We start from the raw sequence: 20,434 nt of genomic DNA on the forward strand, positions 1-20,434 counted from the left end.
GCAAGAACAACATGTTTCTCAAAGATTATAAACCAGATGTAGTTAGGAAGGGGGTACTGGCTGGAAAGGCTGAGAGAGCATGATATCTTAATTTAGGTCTTTTCTGCATGAGGGTGAAAAAAAGGATCTCAGAGACCTCCAGCACCTTATATAGCAAGCCTTTGAAATGGGAGTCTTATGGAGAAGACGTTCTCTATTATCATTCACAATGGTAATAAATTGTTTTTTAGGGTACCTAGAGCTTTTTCTATTGGCATATTTTATTGTTATTTAAATGGAAGTTGACACAGTTAAGGGGCAAACTGCCTCTTAGAGCCCTTCTAGTCCTTCTCAAGTATACCCTCAAGTGACAGGCCCTGTGTCTTGCACCTCACTCTAGATGAAACCAGTGGTGAGCTGGAGCCAGTTCACACCGGTTCGCTAGAACCAGCTGTTAAATTTAGAAGCCCTTTTAGAACCAGTTGTTCCGTGAGGGACAACCGGTTCTAAAAGGGCTTCTAAATTTAACCCGCCAAAAGTGGCACCTTAGGCGCCGACTCCATGGGTGCTCCAGCCCTGGAGCACCCAAGGGGAAAATTTGGTGGGTGCAGAGCACCCACTGGCAGCTCCCCGCCCCACCCTGGCCCCAACTCACCTCCATGCTCCACCTCCTCCCCTGAACGCTCTGCTTCTCTGCCCCCCCAGGCTTCCTGCAAATCAGCTGTTTGCGCAGGAAGCTGTGGCACACTGAGAAGCAAGCGGCGGCTTCCCGCTCAGGCCCAGGGAGGTGGAGGTGAGCTCAGGGGGAGGGGGGGCAGCGCGAGGAGGGACGCCTGCGCCGCAGCAGGTAACCCGTGAGAGGTGCAGGGGAACCGCTCCCCGCCCCAGCTCACCTCTGCCACCCTCGGCCTGAGTGGGAAGCCGCGTCCTGCTTCTCGGTCCTCTCCAGCTTCCCGCCGAACAGCTGATTCGCGGGAAGCTGGGGGGGGCGCAGAGAAGCAGAGCGGGGCGGGGCGGTGCATTCAGGGGAGGGGGTGGAGCGGAGGTGAGGTGAGCTGGGGCCGGGTGCGGGGTGGGGAGCTGCCGGTGGGTGCTCTGCACCCACCAATTTTCCCCATGGGTGCTCCAGCCCAGGAGCACCCAGGGAGTCGGCGCCTAATGCGCCACTTTTGATGTGATCAGTGGGGGAGTGGCTGCTCCCCATGCTCCCTCCCAGCTACGCTTCCCTGCTCCTAGGAGCCAGAGGGACCTGCCAGATGCTTCCTGGGAGCTGCCCCACCGGGACTCCCCACCTCGCCTCCCGGCAAGTGCCTCTAGCTCTTAGGGGTTGGGTGGGCACCCACTACGGTGGCCCATGAGACCCTCCTGCCCGGTGCTGGCGGCAGTCAGGGGACGGGGAGGGGGGTGGATGGGGCAGGGGTCCCGGGGGGCGGGGGTGGGCAACGACCCCCTTGTGGGGTGAGGAGGGAACCCATTGTTAAGATTTTGGCAGCTCATCACTGGATGGAACCATGCAACCAACTACTCTGGGATTTGGTCTCTGAGCATCAGTGCACCTTTCCCAACTGTAGAAATGCAATAGGCCCAACTGCAGTTGATGCCTGTAAGCTCTTTCACTCCTGGCACCCAGGAGCTGATTTAAGTGACTTAAGAACACATCTTCAAAATATAAGGTTTTTTATTCCTTCCCCAATGGTACAAAGCACACAGATTAAAGGGTAAAAACAATAAAAGGCATATACACATGGGTCTTACTTACACCCTAATCTTTCCTTGCCAGATTTTTAAGTTCCCCTCACTCCAGCCAACCTCCATCTCCAGCTGGAAATAAACTGTCTTGCTTGCAGCAGGCTCTTTCTGTTTCTGTCTGTCCCCTTGCCAGCATGTCAGCTCTTCCTGTCATTTCCTGGGCAGTTTTCTGGCCACTCACGCAACCCTCATCCTTTTCTATATACAGGGTCCTGTAATGTCTCAGTGTTCCCTTTTCTCTCTCTCTTCCTTGCCTTGGCAAAACAGCTATGTCACCAGGTTTGGGGCTGAGGAGTCGCTACTCATGGTAATAAATCTGACTATTGTGTTTTCCTTGGGATGCCCTTATCTAGGCCGTTATTATACCTTTCCTGCTTGGTTCCTTTAACCTTTTGATTTAACTCCATAGCAAGTAACCCATCATATCTACACACATAAAGGCATGCATCATAGTCATAAAAAATATGAGATATTTTCCCCAGTTAGTTACACAATAAACAGATGTTACCAGACTATACTTTAAGAAGTGTGAAAACTTTCTTTGTCTTACCATTCTCAATGCTATGCTAGTTTCAAACTATGAAGAATACATCAGATTCTCATTAAAAAATATTATGTAGGTGTGGTGGGGCAAGTGCCCCACCCCACTGTGAGAGTGGGCAAAGACAGGCTAGAGAGGCTGCGCAAAGTGGCAGCCAATCAAGGAGGGCCTGTTAGAGGCCAATCAGGGTTGGGCAAGAGGTGGCCAATCAGGGCTGGGTTCAGCCCTATATAAAGCCTGCCCATGAGCGGAGCAATCAGTCTCTCCCAGACCTCCAGCAGGGAAGGTCAGTCTCCTGAGCAAGGAGCACAGCACCCGGACAGCACAGCACCCGGACAGCACCCGCACAGCACAGCACAGCGCTGGGCAGAGTCAGGGGAGCATAAGAGAGCTCCAGCCTGTTACCTGCCAGGCTACGGGCCCTGACCAGAAGGGCCTAGAGGGTGCAAAGGGGTCAGAGGGGAAGTGACCCAGGGACAGCGGACAGACAAGGGGAAAGAAGGAGGGTAGGGAGGCTGTCGCTAGAGGATCCCTGGGTGGGGACCCAAAGTAGTGGGCGGGCCTGGGTCCCCCTTTTCCCCTTATCTCGCACCTGGCTGTGGGAAGTGGCCATAATGGACTGCACCAGATCCCTGAAGGAAGGGATTAGACTTTAGGGGTGTGGTTGGCCATTGTGGCAGGGGCGAACCAGGAGACTGCTGTTAACACACACACCCCCAACCCCGGCCCTGGAATGGGGTGAGTATGGACTAAGGGGCACTGCTGGAGGGCAGTGTCCTGATGATGACACCACCGAGCAGGGAGCAACGTGGGTTCAGACGCCAACGGAGGGTGTGAGACGGATGGGACACCACCAGTAGAGGGCGCTCCACATGGACTGAACTAATTCCCAGAGTCACCAGCGGGGCGCCGCAGTGGTGAGTCCCAACCCCGTCACAGTAGGTCAGACTGAACTCACTGCAGCTGATGAAGCCCACCTCCTTCAAACCAAAAAGCAAACACACATCTGTCTGTTACTGTGATAGACATTGCATATTTATCCAACACAGAATGATGGGCATGGACAGAATTAAAACCCTAACTCAGAACAAGAGAACAGCACTGTGACATCATTCGAAGGTTATGTTTACACTACAAATTGTTTGGCATAATTTACGTTGTTTGGGGGGTGAATAATCCACAACCCTGAGCAACGTAAATTAAACCAACCTAAGCACTGATGTAGACTGATGTCTCCCACTGACACAGCTACCACTGCTCACGGAGGCAGGATTTATTAAGTCAACGGGAAAGCTCGCTCCCATCGGCCTAAAGCATCTTCAGCAGAAGTGTAGCTGCATCAGTGCAGCTGCACCGCTGTAAATGATGTATACTAGAACCTCAGAGTTACGACTGACTGGTCAACCACATCCCTCCTTTGAAACCAGAAATATTCAATCAGGCAGCAGCAGAAACAAAACAAAAAAGCTAGTACAGTACAGTACTGTGTTAAATGTAAACAACTAAAAAAAAAATAAAGGGAAAGTTTAAAAAAAAAGATTTGACAAGATAAAAAAACTGTCTGTGTTTATTTCATTAAAATTAAGATGGTTAAAAGCAGCATTTTTCTTCTGCATAGTAAAGTTTCAAAGTTGTATTAAGTCAGCGTTCAATTGTAAACTTCTGAAAGAACAATCATAACATTTTGTTCAGAGTTACAAAGAACCTCCATTCCTGAGGGGTTCCTAACTCTGAGGTTCTACTGTAGTTTAGACATAGCCTAAGTGCTGAAGAAAGTGAAGGTGCAATTTTAACTTCCAAGTGTAAAGGAATACTATCATGAACCAATTCGTAGAACTGCACAGTAAACCCCCAATGACAGTGAGGGAACTGAAAATCAGTGATTTTTGGCTAAACACCAAGTGCTCAGATACCTGAAAAGAAAAGGGACTAGCAAAATGAAAAGTAGGAGAGGTTACCTTAAAATTAGGTTTCTACGAATCAGATACAATAATCTGGACTGATGGACATTCTTGTTCAGACAGCAGGGAGGTAGATTAACCTATATAATAATCTTGGCCAAAATTTTCAAATCTGGATTCCCAAAGCTAGGTTCCGAACCCCATATTAAATATATATAAGCAGCCCGATGTTCAGAAGTACCGAGCACCTACAAATCACTAAAATTCAACAGGAACAGCAGATGCTCATCATCTTTGAAAATTAGGCCACTTGTAGTTAAATCCATGTTTAGGTATTTAGGAGCTTAATGTTCGGCACATACACTTGGAATTTTTAGTGAGAGCATCTGAGCACCTTAACAAAGGCACAGTAAAAATGCCCAATTCACAACATCTGAGCAACATGCTCAATTGAGTATAGCACAGAAAGAATTTTCCTGCTGAGCAGAACACTTTCTCAAACAGCTCTTTGATAAGTTAACATGTTCACATATATTGGTCCATCTGCTTGTCTGTCTGTTCACACAGTCTTGTGTAATAAGCAGAAATAAACGTCTGACTTAACACTGTAATTGTTTAGAAAGCATGTGTATATTTTAGAAGTAATTAGTCTGTAAGCTAGAGAACATCAAATATGAAAAGATTTTTTATTTGTGGAGGGACAAACATTTCTTCAAAGTAACAGGTGACCAGAGGCTATAATCTACCTAAAACAACAGTACACAGATGTATCTCAGATTTCAAATTTATTAGCTATTACAACAACACTTACAAATTAAACATGGTCACTTGCATCAGCTCCCATTAAAGCATAATTATGTGAGAAGATACAAATAATAATGTGCGTCATGCACTACACTGCAGTATCTTTTTTCAATCAATGCTTACAGAGAAAGCTAAGAAAAGTATTTATAGCTAAAATAATTCAACTTATAAAGCAATATCACTATTGAACCCCATTACGCAAAAAATAAATATGAAATGTCAATTTTGATGGCAACTTTTAGTTTGGAGAAGTCACTCTCAAATCTTATTTCTGGGTGTAAAGGAATGAACTAGACTTTCTGGATTATATTTTGCATAGTCACCATTTTAGCAGCATTAATATATTTAGCCTTTGAAAGTCTGAAGCACTAATTAAACTGATGAAATTGGGATGAAAGGCAGTGTTTTGATTATTTTTAAATATAAACAATGTGGAATTAAGATGTGTTCATTTTGACACCAATCACTTACCTCACTTTCAGCAAAATGTCTCTCTCCTTTCAGGCAAAGAGAAGAGCGTCTAAGAGTCTTCTCATCCCCATCATCAAAGACTGTCACCAGGGAAAAAAAGGAAAGGCAAATTATTAGTTAATAAACTGAAAAAAAATACTTGGCCTGTATTTTCTTGCTATAGAAATATCCTTTGCTCAGTTCCCTGAATATTTTTCCTGTATAAAATCCAGTACTCTCTGGGATGGGGCATTGAGAACCACCCTTTCTGAACATGACACACTCAACCCCAGTTTCATCACTAAGAGGGAGCACCAAACTAGATGGTAACTGTACTCTTCTATAGTTCCAGAATTGTTTCAGGGAACTAGAGGATTGAGATCACCTATTACTCCAGGGAACTTGTGTAGTTGGGCTGTAACCCCAAATCTCACAACATATGTGTGTTTCCACAAGCTGATTACAACAGGAGAAAACTCTCCATGGTAAGCTCAGAATTTGGTAGGTAACTGCATTATGGACCCTGGACAGTTGGGCTCTGTATACTGTGTTTATTTTGCCTAATTTATCTGTCTCCTCCACAACCCCTGGCTGAAGGCATCCTAATAATAGAAAGCAACTTCCTTTTCTTTTGTTAAGCCATTTAATAGATTCATAGATACTAAGGTCAGAAGGGACCATTCTGATCATCTAGTCCGACCTCCTGCACAGCGCAGGCCACAGAATCTCACCCACCCACTCCTATGAAAAACCTCACCTATGTCTGAGCTATTGAAGTCCTTAAATCATGGTTTAAAGACTTCAAGGAGCAGAGAAGCCTCCCTCAAGTCAACCATGCCCCATGCTACAGAGGAAGGCGAAAAACCTCCAGGGCCTCTCCAATCTGCCCTGGAGGAAAATTCCTTCTCGACCCCAAATATGGCAATCAGCTAAACCTTGAGCATATGGGCAAGATTCACCAGCCAGATACTACAGAAAATTCTTTCCTGGGTAACTCAGATCCCATCCATCTAATATCCCATCTCAGGGGATTATGCCTATTTACCCTGAATATTTAAAGATTACTTACCAAAATCCCATTATCCCATCATACCATCTCCTCCATAAACTTATCGAGTAGAATCTTAAAACCAGATAGATCTTTTGCCCCCACTGCTTCCCTTGGAAGGCTATTCCAAAACTTCACACCTCTGATGGTTAGAAACCTTCGTCTAATTTCAAGTCTAAACTTCCTGGTGGCCAGTTTATACCCATTTGTTCTTGTGTCCACATTGGTGCTGAGCTGAAATAATTCCTCTCCCTCTCCTGTATTTATCCCTCTGATATATTTATAGAGGGCAATCATATCTCCCCTCAACCTTCTTTTAGTTAGGCTAAACAAGCCAAGCTCCTTAAGTCTCCTTTAACATGAAGTCCCCACAAGAGGAATGTCTTATCTGGCCAAAAAGCGTGTGTGATCTATAGAAAGCAGATGCTAGCTCTGCCACACTTGCATATTCTTCTCCTTTACCTCAGTGGGAAACCTTTAAAATACACCATCAAGGCAACCTTTCCAGCTTCCTATCAGAAAGAAGTACAGTAGTGTAGTGCATTTAAAATAACTATCCTGAAACTGAAAATTTCAAAGGAAACCAAAAGGTCAAGGTTTCAGAGAAAGTAACTGAAATGCAAATCAGCTATTCCAAGATCTTACAGAAAGGAGAACTTGCCCATCAGCAGGCTTTTTCTTGAAGATGTAGAACTCTATGCCAAAGCTCTGGACACCAAATAAGTCAGGTGCCTGTACATACACAAATGATGTTACAAAGATCAGAAGTGTCAAGGGCATGATTTAGTCCTTGTCCATACACCAGTAATACTGCTTTAACTATATATTGGTATCGTTAAAATGTAAAATGGTAACAACCCCACACCTCAACAGTGTGGACTCTTATCAGTATATAAAGGTGCCTTATACCCGTGGTTCTCAATCCTTTTCTTTCTGAGGCCCCCCCAACATACTATAAAAACTCCATGGCCCACCTGTGCCACAACAACTGTTTTTCTGCATATAAAAATCAGGGCTGACATTAAGGGGTAGCAAGCAGAGCAGTTGCCTGGGCGACCAAGCCACAGGGTGCCCCGCGAAGCTAAGTTGCTCAGGCTTCCACTTTAGCCCCAAGTGGCAGGGCTCAGGGTCCCTGGCTTCAGTGCTGCATGGCAGGGCTTAGGCTTTCTGCCCTGAGCCCCAGCGAGTCTAACACTGGTCCTGCTTGGCAGACCCCCTGAAACCTGTTCGTGGCCCCGCAGGGGCCCCCAGGACCCTGGTTGAGAACTACTGCCTTATACTACTATAGCAAAGGGAATAATCTATACTGATAAAAGGCACCTTTGTTATAATAGTAATATAACTGGACCCAAGCTAGGGATTGTACTGATTACTTTGATAGGAAAGAATCATATACCCATATCAAAACCTGAGCGTAGGCAAGACCGTAGCCCTACAAAAGCAAGGAAGGTTGACATGCCTTTAAACTGCTCTCCACTTGTACTTAGGTATTGTAGAACATACAGTTTTCAAGCATCTCCCAAATGCATGATTCTATTAAGACTTTGAGCCACAAAATGAATGAATCTCTAAGGTGTAACAATCTGCTGTATAACTGCTACAGTGTTTACTATTTGCCAAATGAAGCTTTCAGCAGAAGAATTTATGAGCAAGGTCACTCTCTGAATTAGTGATGTCACCCAGTACTTCAAGATGGCTGGGTGCTAATGTAAACTTAGACAAACTTGCTGAATAAGGAAACTGATCATTATGGAGTCTGACAGGAACACCCAGTTCTCAACCAGACTTTCCTCAGATCCACAGATACCAATATATCCAAAGTTCTTTTCCGTCCTGCTTCTATTCACCCACCTGATAAAGTATATTCCTAATCTTCTGCTGCTAAGAATGTCATTTCACTCCAGAACTGTATTAGACATGATGAAGTTGCAGCTGTGATACCAGTTTTCACTGATCCCACAAGATGGACATCATCTTATCTGGTAAGCACAGTATCTTCAATCACATCTCCAGGTCAGCTCTCTCTTCCCTTCTTTACTTCCACCTTCCCTTTCTTTCTCAGGCTCAATCTTTGACAGCTGCACAGGTCACTTTGAATCTCAAACTGCAACTCTTTGCGCCAGCTGCCTCCACTATTTAGTCTCTATCTATTTCTACATCACTTACTTTGGCAAACTGCTGATTTCATGCATTTGTCAGATCACATTTTACAATTATATCCAAATTTCAGGCGACTTTTTTATTTACATGTCCATACACTATTGCTTCCCCACTTCACATGCTCACTAATTCCCATGTCCACTTCTACACTGCTTATGAAAACCTCTTCTTCATGGTCACACCATTTTCTATTATTCTGCCTCTTCCCACCCCTTCATTCTATTTTGGCCTCTGTTCTGTCCATGGCCCTCCATCATCCTACTTTCTTTCTTTTCCTACTTTCTTATTCTGTCAGATAATTTCTTTGTAGTAATACCTAGCAGGCACAGCATACTCATCTCACAAAATCTCAATTTCTTTTAAAAGAGAAAAAACGGTTACCTATCATTCATAGTTGTTGTTCTTCAAGATGTGTTGCTCATGTCCATTCCATTGTAGATGTATGCATGCCCACATGTAGTCGTCAGAGATTTTTCCCTTAGCGGTATCCGTCGAGTCGGCTGTGTCGGCACTCCTTGAGTGCCCCGTCCATGCGTGGTATATAGGCACCGCCAACCCTACGCCCTCTCAGTTCCTTCTTGCCAGCAACTCCAACAGAAGGGTAGGAGGGCAAGTAATGGAATGGACATGAGCAACACATCTCGAAGAACAAAAACTACGAATGGTAGGCAACCGTTTTTTCTTCTTCAAGTGCTTGTTTATGTTGATTCCATTCTAGGTATATCAGGATGTAACCTGAAGATATTACTTTGAGCACCCAACAGTCCATGGTCAGCTAAGACCAGGACAACCGCAAGGGGTGGAGGCAGTTGAGGAAAGAGTGGGAGGTGACTGGGGCATCATCCTTGAGCGCACCCTCAAAATGACTGCTTCTGAAAGACCCAAGCTGAACTGATGAATGGGAAGATGATGGGTATCGCTGCTTACCCCCTTGTCTCTATCCTTCCTCCTGTAGGTGCCCAACCAGGGGGTCCCCCCGGACCTAGACTGCGGAGGCAGAGGAGTTGGAGGGTGGAACGGCTTCCTGGCCTGGTGAGGAGTATGGAGGCACAAGGAGTGGAGGGTGGCATGGGAGTGTTTAAGGCCATGGAGCCTCAAGTCTGTGAGCTCACAGAAGAGACCTGTTCCCTCAAATGGGAGGCCCTGTATAGTGGCCTGCATTTCCTGGGATAACCCGGAGGACTGCAACCAGGAGGTGTGTCTCATGGCCACCACGGAGGCGACCACCCTGGCCACTGAGTCAGTAGCGTCCCAGTCCATCTGAAGGGCCCCCCTTAGCACAGCTGTGCCTTCGTCCACCAAAGCAGCAAACTCCTGGGCTCGGTCCCACAGAAGGTCCTCCTTGAATTTGCTACGGGAGCCCGACAGGTTAAAATTGTACCTACCTAACAGGGCCTGTTGGTTAGACTTCTGAAATTGTAGGCTTGCCGTTAAATAAATCTTTCTGCCAAATGCCAGTCTCTTGGCATCTTTGTTTTTCAGCGTACCACTGACTTGGCCCTGCCTGTCCCTTTCATTAATAGTGGTCAATATCGACCACTAATGCTACTGGAGGATGTGTATACAGATATTTAAACCCTTTTAGAGGGACATAATACTTTTTTCCTGCCTTCTTAGAAGTAGATGGAATTGAAGACTGGGTCTGCTACAGTGATCTAGCAATCTTAAGGACCCCTGGGTGGATGGGCAGTGCGACCCGGCCGGGGTGGTGGTGGATATAAATTTAAAGAGGTCATCAGACTCCTCTGGGACCTCCTCAATTTTTAAGTTAAAGTTGGTAGCCACCCTCTTAAGGAGAGCCTGGTGCTCCTTAAAGTCATCGGGGGGGGCTGCCCATTTGGGAGGGACCTGCCACCGCTTTGTCCAGAGATGACGAGTGCACCGCTGGGGGAGGGACGGGTTCCCCTTCCTTCTCCTTAGGTGCTGGAGTCCTTATATGCTGCCCCCCACGTTGGATTCAGTACCGTGTTCCGACTCTGGTGCCAACAGCGGTTTGTCCAAGGCACTCAGGGAGGACTGGTGGGAATACAGGACTCGCATTATGGGCACTGTCCCTGCTGCCATGCTGTCACTGCAGGTGCTGCGTCAGCTTCGCGGTTTGGTGGCAAATTATCCCTCCTTGGTGAGGAGCTGAACTCCCAGTCCGAGGCTCACCATCGCCCTTATGGCGACCAGGACGGAGCTATCGAGGCCCGAGTCTGCCAACCGACCCTCGTCGGTGACTGGCGAGGTGAGGATGAGGATCAGTGCCTGCCTGACGAGCGGAACCAAGGAGATGGAGACCGGTGCTGCTACCAGAAGCGATCTCGCCCCAGTGGGAACCAACTTCTTGGAGACCGTCTGGGCAAGGGTCACTTGCACAGTGGCGATCTTTGGCAGGCAGCTCGCTGGTACTGGTGGTATGGGGACTGGTGCTTCAACTCCAGTGTCCCATGTGTTGTAGGGGAAGAGCATGGCATCGGGGACCTGGGCCTTCTGACCGGAGACTGGGAATGTGGTGCAGGGATCCTAGGCCGCAGATCTAAGCCCATGGTCCGGGTACGGAGGGTGCTCCACTGCTCTATGGAGCAGTCCCATGACTGGTTTGCCCTTTGGCATTGGGGCCTTAGCCGAGTCTAGCACCTGGCATGATGTCAGCCTGCTTATTCTTTAACCACTGGGGCTGCTTCAGGCAATGAGGGCCTTAAGAGAAGCAGGGGTCCCCTTCTGCTCCCGGGAGTCGAAGGCGGATCCCTGGCCAGTCTCGGGGGTCTGACCTCAGCCGTGTCCTCATGAAGCCCCGAGGCGGGCATATGACCTGACACAAGTCCTTTGCCTGAGGCCCCTTTCCCTTCCGGTGCCGGGTGCTCTTCCTCTTTTGCCACTTCTTCGGCACCAGCGAGGGGGAACGGTGTCTGACAGAGCCAGTGCTGGAGGGGCACTCTGCACCAATGCCGAGCTGCTCTGCGTGGGATCAGAGTGGGAGGGTTCTGACACAGGACGAAGCGCAGTCTCCATGAGGAGTGCCCTCAAGCGGCTATCCCACTCCTTCTGGGTTCTAGGGCGAAGTTCTTACAGATTCTGCACTTGTCCTTTCTATGGGACTCTCCTAAGCACTTCAGACAACTGTCATGGGGGACACTAATAGGCATCTGCCTGTTGTATGACGAGCATGATTTGAAACCAGGAAAGCAGGGCATGCCCCACGCTGGGGTGAAGTCCCAGCCAGGACTCTAACTACCAAACTGCTTCACACTTAACTTAAAGGCTAATTACGTATCTAAACTATATACCGGGGTGGCCAAACTTATTGTCCCTCCGAGCTGCATACGACAATCTTCAGACGTTCGAGAGCTGGAGCATATCTGCCGGGGCTTTTGCCCCGCAGGAGGCACCTGCTGGAGCTCAGGGCTTCAGCCTTGCTCCTGCTGAAGTCCCAAGCCCCAGCAGATGTTCTCTGCAGGGCTGAGGCCACGAGACCTCCCCTCCCCACTAGGCAGAAGCCCTACCCGACTGTAAGGGAAAGGTCCCAAGCTCCCCCCAACAAGTCTGATAGGTGGAGAATGAGGGGTGAGCATGGGGGGCTCCACAAGCAGTACTTTAATTGTAAAAGAGCTGCATGTGGCTCGCAAGTCACAGTTTGGCCACCCCTGCTATATACAAAGAAGCCAGAAAATAGGCTGTTGAAGACCCACTAATGCTCTTGCAATGGAAAGACAAGGCGCTCTGACCAACCGTCACAGGTGGTAAGAAGGAGCTGAGCGAGGGTAGGATCAGCGTCACCTATATACCAGCGCCTGGGCGCAGCACTCAAGGGGGTGCCACTGCCGACCCTACGGATACCACTAAGATAAAACTCTTCAACGACTATACACATGAGCGCGCACATACCTAGCGCACATGACAAGCACTCGAAGAACTATCACTCTGCTCAGAACTCACCTAGCACATGCTTCCTGAAGTCAGTTCTCATCTGCCAGTTCTCCAGCATCAGTTTACAATTAGCAACCCTTAATAATAAATGGTCACAATTGCTAATATTTTTCTTTACCCATAACTGCAGCTAATGATGTGCATGAATGTATTTTCAATCTTGTTTTATATTATGCGCCCCTGTGTGTAACAGATCAGTCTACCAATTTAGAAATGTTAGAGGTCAGGGAGTCCAAAATAAGCTTCATTTAGATTAGCCAAAAACATGGTCCATGCACAAGATCCCCACACCAACATTAGCCTATGTGATGGGAGAGACTACCTGTCAAGGGGAGCCTTCACCTTAAAAAACTGCCAATCAGGGGGAGTCAGTCTCCCCCAATCTCTTTGTATTATGGAGCTCAGGGTGGGAGAGAACAAGTTTCTCAGTAGTAATAAATAATAATAAAAATTTTTTAAAACCCTTAATTGGTACTTTCCATTTTCCTATATTAGGGCTGTGTTAAGGAGAGTATTGGTTCCTGAGACCTGAAAAACTAGTTTTACATGTACTCTACCCTTCTACCTCTCATTTACTGGTTGACGTGCCATGGAAACAGCACTGAAAAGCCAGTGCCATCTGAACGGGGCATACGAAAAGCAAGCTTTGCTAGGGCATTTGGATTAAGTCATCAGAAAAAATGTTTTAGGACTTGATTAGATAATGGAAAAATTAAAGGAAGAGTCAACATTGCTATGTGCTTGTTTAAAGGAGCTCTGATAGCTTTTATCTTTGTTCTAAACTAGGGGAAAATAAGTACTGTAAACTGTTACTGAAGTTGTTGTAACACTTAAAATCACCATGAATTATTTCTAACTACTGTCAAAAGCAGGTACATGCTACAATATAGCATATTAGATATTCTAGAGTCCAGACCAATAGTTCTCAAACGAGGACCTAATGAACCACATCTAAAACTAAAGTATTTGGTGTACAACCGTCACAATTTATCAGCGTAGTTGGATTGGATTCTATTCTGATTAAACCAAACTATATGTACCACAGTTTGAAGATTGCTTTTCTAGACTAATAAAACATGCATATCTTGTTAGGAAACTCATTTTTTAGAGTGAATCTCTTTAAATATGAGACACTCAACTTTGAATAACTTTGTCTACTGGTCTAGTATTTACTTATTTGCAATTTAAAAGTACTCAAGTATGTAATTTTCTATATGGTGCTAATCCTGTAAAGATTTATGCATGTGCTTAACTTTACACAGTTCCATTGACTTCAAATGGGACTATCTGCAGTACATAAAGCATGAGCTTAAGCCTGTCCATACGCTAGTATCAAATCATCTTGACAAAAGTGTGCAGCACAGGGAACACTGTTAAACAACTGCTTCTACAGATACAAAATCTTGTTTTTATTAAGTACTTCCCATTGAGAATATTCTCTAAATACATTTATAGCCCAAAGGCATTTTCTCAAATTTAAAACAGATCAAGTGTTGATAATCTTTGGATAAGTGGTGATGTGTTCCAGTTTGAGGACATAGTTATCCATTTCTCTTACCTACAGTATACCAACTTGCATCTGTTAATTTGTTGATGACAGCTTCCTGGTAAGTTCCATCTGGATTCTTTACTTCTACAACAGATCCTACCTAAAATAATATAAAAGCTAGTTAACTTTTGAGAACTTTCAAACAGACAATTCATCTGAATTAGGACTGCTAAAAGTATTTTAAATCAGCAAATCTTAATGAGGGTAAGATGCTAAAAATACTTTGCTTAGAACAGGTGCAACCTTGTGTTCCTCAGGTGCACTGAATTTCTAGTTTTGCACAGTTAAATATACTTTACCTTTCACCTTCGCTCAAAATTATATTTGTAAATTTGTTACTTTATTTTTCCAAACCAATCCAGATAACTGAATATGGTTCTTTCTTTGCTGCCAGCAAGCAGGGAATAAGAACTGTTTTGAGTGATGTCATTCTCTTGTATAACAACTTGCCAGTTCAAACCATCCAGCTGAGTTTTTTCCAAAGGAACAGTGACTAAAACCAGAGCCAATCAAACTTCTTAGCTTCAAGCCAAAAAGCCTAACAGTTATGCACTGAATGCTCACATCCCCTTCACCTCCAGAGGAAGGCGGCAATATGAAGATCAAGAGACGGAGAGCACTATAAGCCTATTCTCCCCACTTGTCTTTGCAAAAGACAAATCATGTCAACCATTTTTGCTTTGCAACTTCCTTCAATACTGTTTCTCTACTACTCGTGCCTTCTGTCCACTTTTATTCTTCTCTTTACTATCCTATCTGCTTCTGTGTTTTGTTGAACACAGAGTGGGAGGTGTAGGCCCTATGAGGTAGAGGTAAGAAGTGGTTTTCCTTTCGTCAAACTACACTTAATTGGAAAATCTGAGCCAGTAGGATCTTCTTTAAAAAAAAAAAAAAAAAAAAAAAAGCTGTCACTAAACACTTCCAGAGGAAGATTATTTGAATTGGTATTTGAAACCTAAAGTCCATATAAACTGGCTTATACTGAAATATTAAAGTTGAAAGAATGTGACTAATGTGTATTTTATATTTTGAGAAATTCCTGTACTTAAACTTTGGCAAGTGGTCATAGTTCTTACAAAAGTCCCATCCCTAAAACGTAAGTTCATTCTCCCACTACTATAAAAGTCTTTACTTCTAGTAAAAATTGAGTAAACTGCCTTAGTAAAATAGTCAACAAGACCTATTTCTTTAAATTCCTTGCCTGTAGTGTGGAAGCCCTTAGAGTGTCTTGTTGCACTGTTCAGTTTTTAAAAATTCAACCGATCAATGTGTCATGTTCACCTAGGATTACTGGCCTGGTTCCTCTTGCAAGGTTGGTTACCAGTATATTATCCTTGGTAAGCTGTTTGATTGTTTGTTTCTGCATCATTTTTAACCAGAAAGCTGGCTAGTTTGCTGACATCCAGCCACTGAATGATATCTGAAACTTTTTCAATGTTTAAAAACCTTCAAGCCTTGTGACATGCCAATTCTCAATTCTGGCTCTGTATATATGCACAAAGCTTCAACAAAAGTTAGGCCATAAGCATGTCAGTCTTAGTTCTCGCCTACTGGCAGGACCCAACCCTATTAAAAATTGTGAATAAACATGATTTACTTTCATAATCTAGAGAACATTTAGGGCTGAACTAATCAAAGTTGATATACATAGTAAAATCTGTAAGGACAGGTTTAAACTACTGCAAATGCCTGTGGATACTAAAATCAATTTAACATTGACTTGTCAATTTAACATCTCTTGATTTGGTAGAGAATAAAGTTAAATCAACATAAACAAGGGTTAATTTTTTTAAAGAGTGTCCACACAGGCATTTGCACCAGTTTAACAAAAGGAGTCTAAACAGACAAACTAGGGCAACTTTGTTTGGATAAGGCTTTTGAAAAAGTGGGGAACTAGTAAGTGTGGCTCTAGGATTTTTCCAGGGAAACAGGGAAATCCCTCATGCTCTTCAAGGAGTCCACATAAAAAAGGAAATTGAGTGTGTGATTTAACAATTACTCCACTTCTGGTAGGAAGGCACTAAAACATCTGCAAGCTGGTCAAAAAAGATTTGTGACCAAGCACTTAAAGTGAGGAACCAGCTTTGTTTTCTCCCCTGGTGGCAGGGTAGAAATCTTAAATGAATTGGCTATAACTACTTAATATTCAGGATGATGGCCAGTTTCTTGTTAACCTTCTCCCTTTGGTTAGCAGGGAATCTGCTAAACAAATGACCTTTATACCTTGTCACTCTACACTGGCAGTGCTGGGTTTCGCTCTTTGCAATTGGCAATGGAACAGGCTTATTTATGGCAGGACTATGTTCAGACCACCCACATTTTTCTATATCATACCCTACATATTTAAAAACTCTTTAAATTCTCATTCCTACAGAAAGACATTTATCTGGCTAATCAGTATTCCCAAAGAGGAAAAAAGTGTAACCTTAGATAGGCATAACTATCAACACATTTTGATAAATGACTGAATGAATTCTACTGAAATTAAAAATATGTATTACCTTTAATGGGCCCTTTATGTGGTCATCCTGCACTTCCACTGTTGAAGAATCATGTCTAAATGTTACCTAGAAAATATAATTCAACTAACAATCACTTGATACAGTTGAGCAGCGTAAGTATATGAAAGCGTAAGCACTCCTTTTTCTCCAATTCTCATCTTGTATTCAACCAGTCTCCTGTAGCTGTTCAATTTCCTGAAGCTCTGTCACTCAGATATTTTTGTTTTACAAGATAACTTTAAACACTTCCAAGAAGTTATTTTGCAAGTGACCTTGGTGCAAAGAAACACTGTAAAAAAACCGGTTTCAGAGTAGCAGCCGTGTTAGTCTGTATTCGCAAAAAGAAAAGGAGCACTTGTGGCACCCTAGAGACTAACAAATTTATTAGAGCATAAGCTTTCATGAGCTACAGCTCACTTCATCGGATGCATTAAAAAAACCAAAACTTTGCATAAAGATTTTAACTGGTGCAATCTAAAATGGTTGATCAATGAAATAAAAGGATAAAGCCAACATATTTAGATCCAAAACATAGTCCTCAAAGCAATGGTTCTATTTAAATTTATAACTTAAAAAAAATAGCTTCAGATTGTACTCCTGGCCTCAGTTTATGGTTTTACAATCTCACTTTTGTTTTGTTTTGTTTCTCTCCCCATTGTTGAGTGAAAGATACATGTAAAACAGAGGAAACTATGCAGGGTAGTGGTAAAAGTGGCTATAGACAACATGCTTTATGCACAAGCTGAAAAGAATTCTCTAGCCTCTCAGTTGGTGATCTTAAGTGTTACTTGGAACAGTCAGGGTTTGTCTACACTGCCACTTAAAAAAAGCACACACCCCCCAAAAAACAAAAGTTTTGCCGCCAGGAGTGCTTTCCTGTTGACAACATGAACCCCGCTCGTAGGGGGTGGAAGTACTTTGTCGGCAAAACCGACAAACAGTGTTTACACTGCCCAACTTTTAAGCTAAAAGCTGTGTAGTGAAGACAAAGCCAAGGTAAACTTTCAGAGGGGTGTTAAGTTGTCATTGTCCCTTTAAAGGTAAATACCATGCTATCTTGGAGGACTGTTTGGGTGTATGGCAACAATGTTTTCTTCTAGGCATGCATTCATATGTTGCTCAGGGGAAAAATACTTAGGTAAGCTAGAGTTAATTTCTTTTTTGGTGGGTTGGGAATCATGAGTAGTGCAGTTTTCTTACCTACAAACACTAAAACATTTAAATAGACTTTATGAAGCACAGAAATGTATAGTTCAGGGGAATCAAAACTACTTTGCATTCTGACTCTTCATGCTGAGTGTCACTGGTCTGGTACCTTGACAGAAAGCACCCCTGTATTCAGACCATACATACACTTGTAATAATCTTTGTACAAAATATGTCTTGAGGTATCATTTAAAAACTAATAACTCACTGATCATTAGTATTCTTGTGTAATGTATATACACTGTGAGTATTAAGAGTTATGAATAAGGCTGCAAGTTTGTCCTGGAAGTCATGGAAGTGACCCTTCCTTGGCAAGGAGTTGAACGCCCAGGCCGAGGCCGACCACTGCCCTTATGGTGACCAAGGTGGAGCCGTCGAGGCCTGAGTCTGCCGACTGACCCTGGTCAGCGACCAGCGAGGTGAGGACCGGTGCCTGCCTGACTAGTGGAACCGAGGGGATGGAGACCAGGAAGTGCTGAGCTAGGTAGGGAGCCTGCCGGCCCTGCCAACCTCTCCCCTCAGCACCAGCGGGGGTTCCAGTCAACGTGCCACGCCCCGCCTCTCCTCAGCACCTGGGCTGCCCTCCCCCAGCATACACGGTGCCCCTGGGCAGCCCCCGCCCCCAAGTTTTAGTCAGGAGTATATAGTAATAGTCATGGACAGGTCACAGGCCGTGAATTTTTGTTTACTGCCCGTGACTTTTACTAAAAATACCTGTGAATAAAACGTAGCCTTAGTTATGAATATATACTAGAATTATGACTGAAGTGTATTTTAAACCAGTCATGCCAGGAGGAGTTGATAAACAGGTGTGAACTAGACAAAGAAATGTGTTTTCCCCACCTGGGAGTTACTTCAAAAGTACATTGAAAGACCATGAGAATGTATTTACATATTGCCTAAACAGACCTATCAAGCAAACAAGGGATGGAGGCAAGCTTCATACTAACAAATGGGGGAGGAGATAGCATGGTGTCTGCAACCAGCGGCAGAGAAAAAAGTTTGGTCTGGGTTTTACCTTTCAAAGAATATATTGTAAAGATTTACTAGTCTATATAGCCAGGGGATGAACCTCAACTGATAAACAACTGAATCAGTAGACTATACACTTTTATAATACAGAAATATTGTATACAGAGTGAGGTCTTTTCTCAGAGCCTATGACGTGCTAAGGATTAATACCGTGACTTATATGTATCAACACCATACAAAAAATTATGGCTATTCACTGATATTAGATTGCACAGTCTTCCCAGACAGGAGAAAAGGCAGCTATTTACCCGTCTCCTATATAAATTAAGAATGGTGGCATCAAACAATGGAAGCTCCATTTATCTGCAGGGGATGGGAAACCCACTGGAGGGAAAAAACAACATGAGATCATCCTGCCTCTTGAAAAAAACTCATCGAACTTTGGAAGATAAGCAGGGTGGATAAAAATCAATGATTTTTATTAAAAATTTTTTAAAAAATTGGATTTTTTTAATTTAAATTGCATTTTTTGGATAAAATGCTTTTTGAGGTAAAAACCTATCTAAAGATAGTTGTAATTAAGATACATTATAGCTCAAAGATATCTCATCATGGAATAGGAATTATAAATTCTAATTCTATAGTATGAGACAATATATTTATGCAATGTTTAAGAAAAGTTTTGTAAATGAGTTCTAATAGTTCATGGATTAGGGACCCAATCTTATGGGGTTCCAGGGGCTTCTGTATAGATTATTTAGGTTAATCCGTCTATCTACCCAATGGGACTGAGTGCTCAGTCTAGAGGATACCATCAGAGATGCTTAGTTTTGCAGTTCTCAAACTGTGGATTTGTGTCTCCAGAGATAATATGCTTGTTAACAGCAAAAATATTTTAAAATAAATAAATAATATATAAAAGTGAGAAATAACAGACCTCAACACTACTGTCCCTCTGCAAATTTGTGTACACAGAGTCAATCCCTTACCTCTCTCTAAAAGTGCAAAGTTTCAAAAAATGCAATGAATAGAAGATTGTTGGGGGCAGAATAGATCTGGACAAGGAGAAGAAGTCTGGAGATAAATGTGAAAAGGGAGGGGCAGGCAGTAGGAACAAAAGTGAAACTGTTTGAGCAGCACATTCCAGAAGTCTTGAGGTCTTTCTAAGTGTAGCCTTCATTGATTTGAGATCTACCATACCACTCTCCCACTAGAATGGAAAACCTATAATGGCTGTAAACCTATAAAAGGCTGTAAAAGAGACCCAGTTTGGGAATATTTTAATGTAGTTCCTCTACCTGTGGGTAAGACAGGCATGTGTGCAAAATGCAAACAGTGCAACAAAGAAATGTAAGGCCTGGTTGCCCGAATGAAACAACCTCGTAAGAAATGTGCCTTCTCAGGAGGAAGCTGCGTTGAAGGTGATGAAAGGAACATGTCTGGACATGCGGGATCTTCAGGTTGCTAAACTTTTTTATTTCATACTTCTTTCTTAAGGACTGCCTGTCTTCCTTCTGGACTATTCTTGAATTCTCATGTTTGAGCAAAAAATATAGCTGTTACTCTATGGTACTAGCATTTTAGATACAGCTGGGATAAAAAATAAATAGCTGAAATAGGCAGACCTTCCTTTTACAATTTCACTTTTAAAGTAGTAGTACT

At 43.8% G+C, this 20,434-nt stretch overlaps 1 protein-coding gene across 4 annotated transcripts in view; it reads right to left on the bottom strand.

Annotated features, from left to right (window-relative positions):
- Positions 1 to 20,434, bottom strand: part of ARID4B (AT-rich interaction domain 4B) — a 147,570-nt gene that overhangs the window by 82,051 nt on the left and 45,085 nt on the right. For all 4 annotated transcript variants that reach the window (XM_038397655.1, XM_038397653.2, XM_043511397.1 and 1 more), the window contains exons 4-6: positions 16,595 to 16,660; positions 14,103 to 14,193; positions 5,446 to 5,525 (exon numbers count right to left, since the gene is read on the bottom strand). In XM_038397655.1, coding sequence (XP_038253583.1) covers positions 5,446 to 5,525; positions 14,103 to 14,193; positions 16,595 to 16,660 — 237 coding nt within the window. The remainder of the gene's footprint in view (positions 1 to 5,445; positions 5,526 to 14,102; positions 14,194 to 16,594; positions 16,661 to 20,434) is intronic.

Source organism: Dermochelys coriacea, chromosome 3, assembly GCF_009764565.3.
Source record: "Dermochelys coriacea isolate rDerCor1 chromosome 3, rDerCor1.pri.v4, whole genome shotgun sequence".
Taxonomy (NCBI): Eukaryota; Metazoa; Chordata; order Testudines; family Dermochelyidae; genus Dermochelys; species Dermochelys coriacea.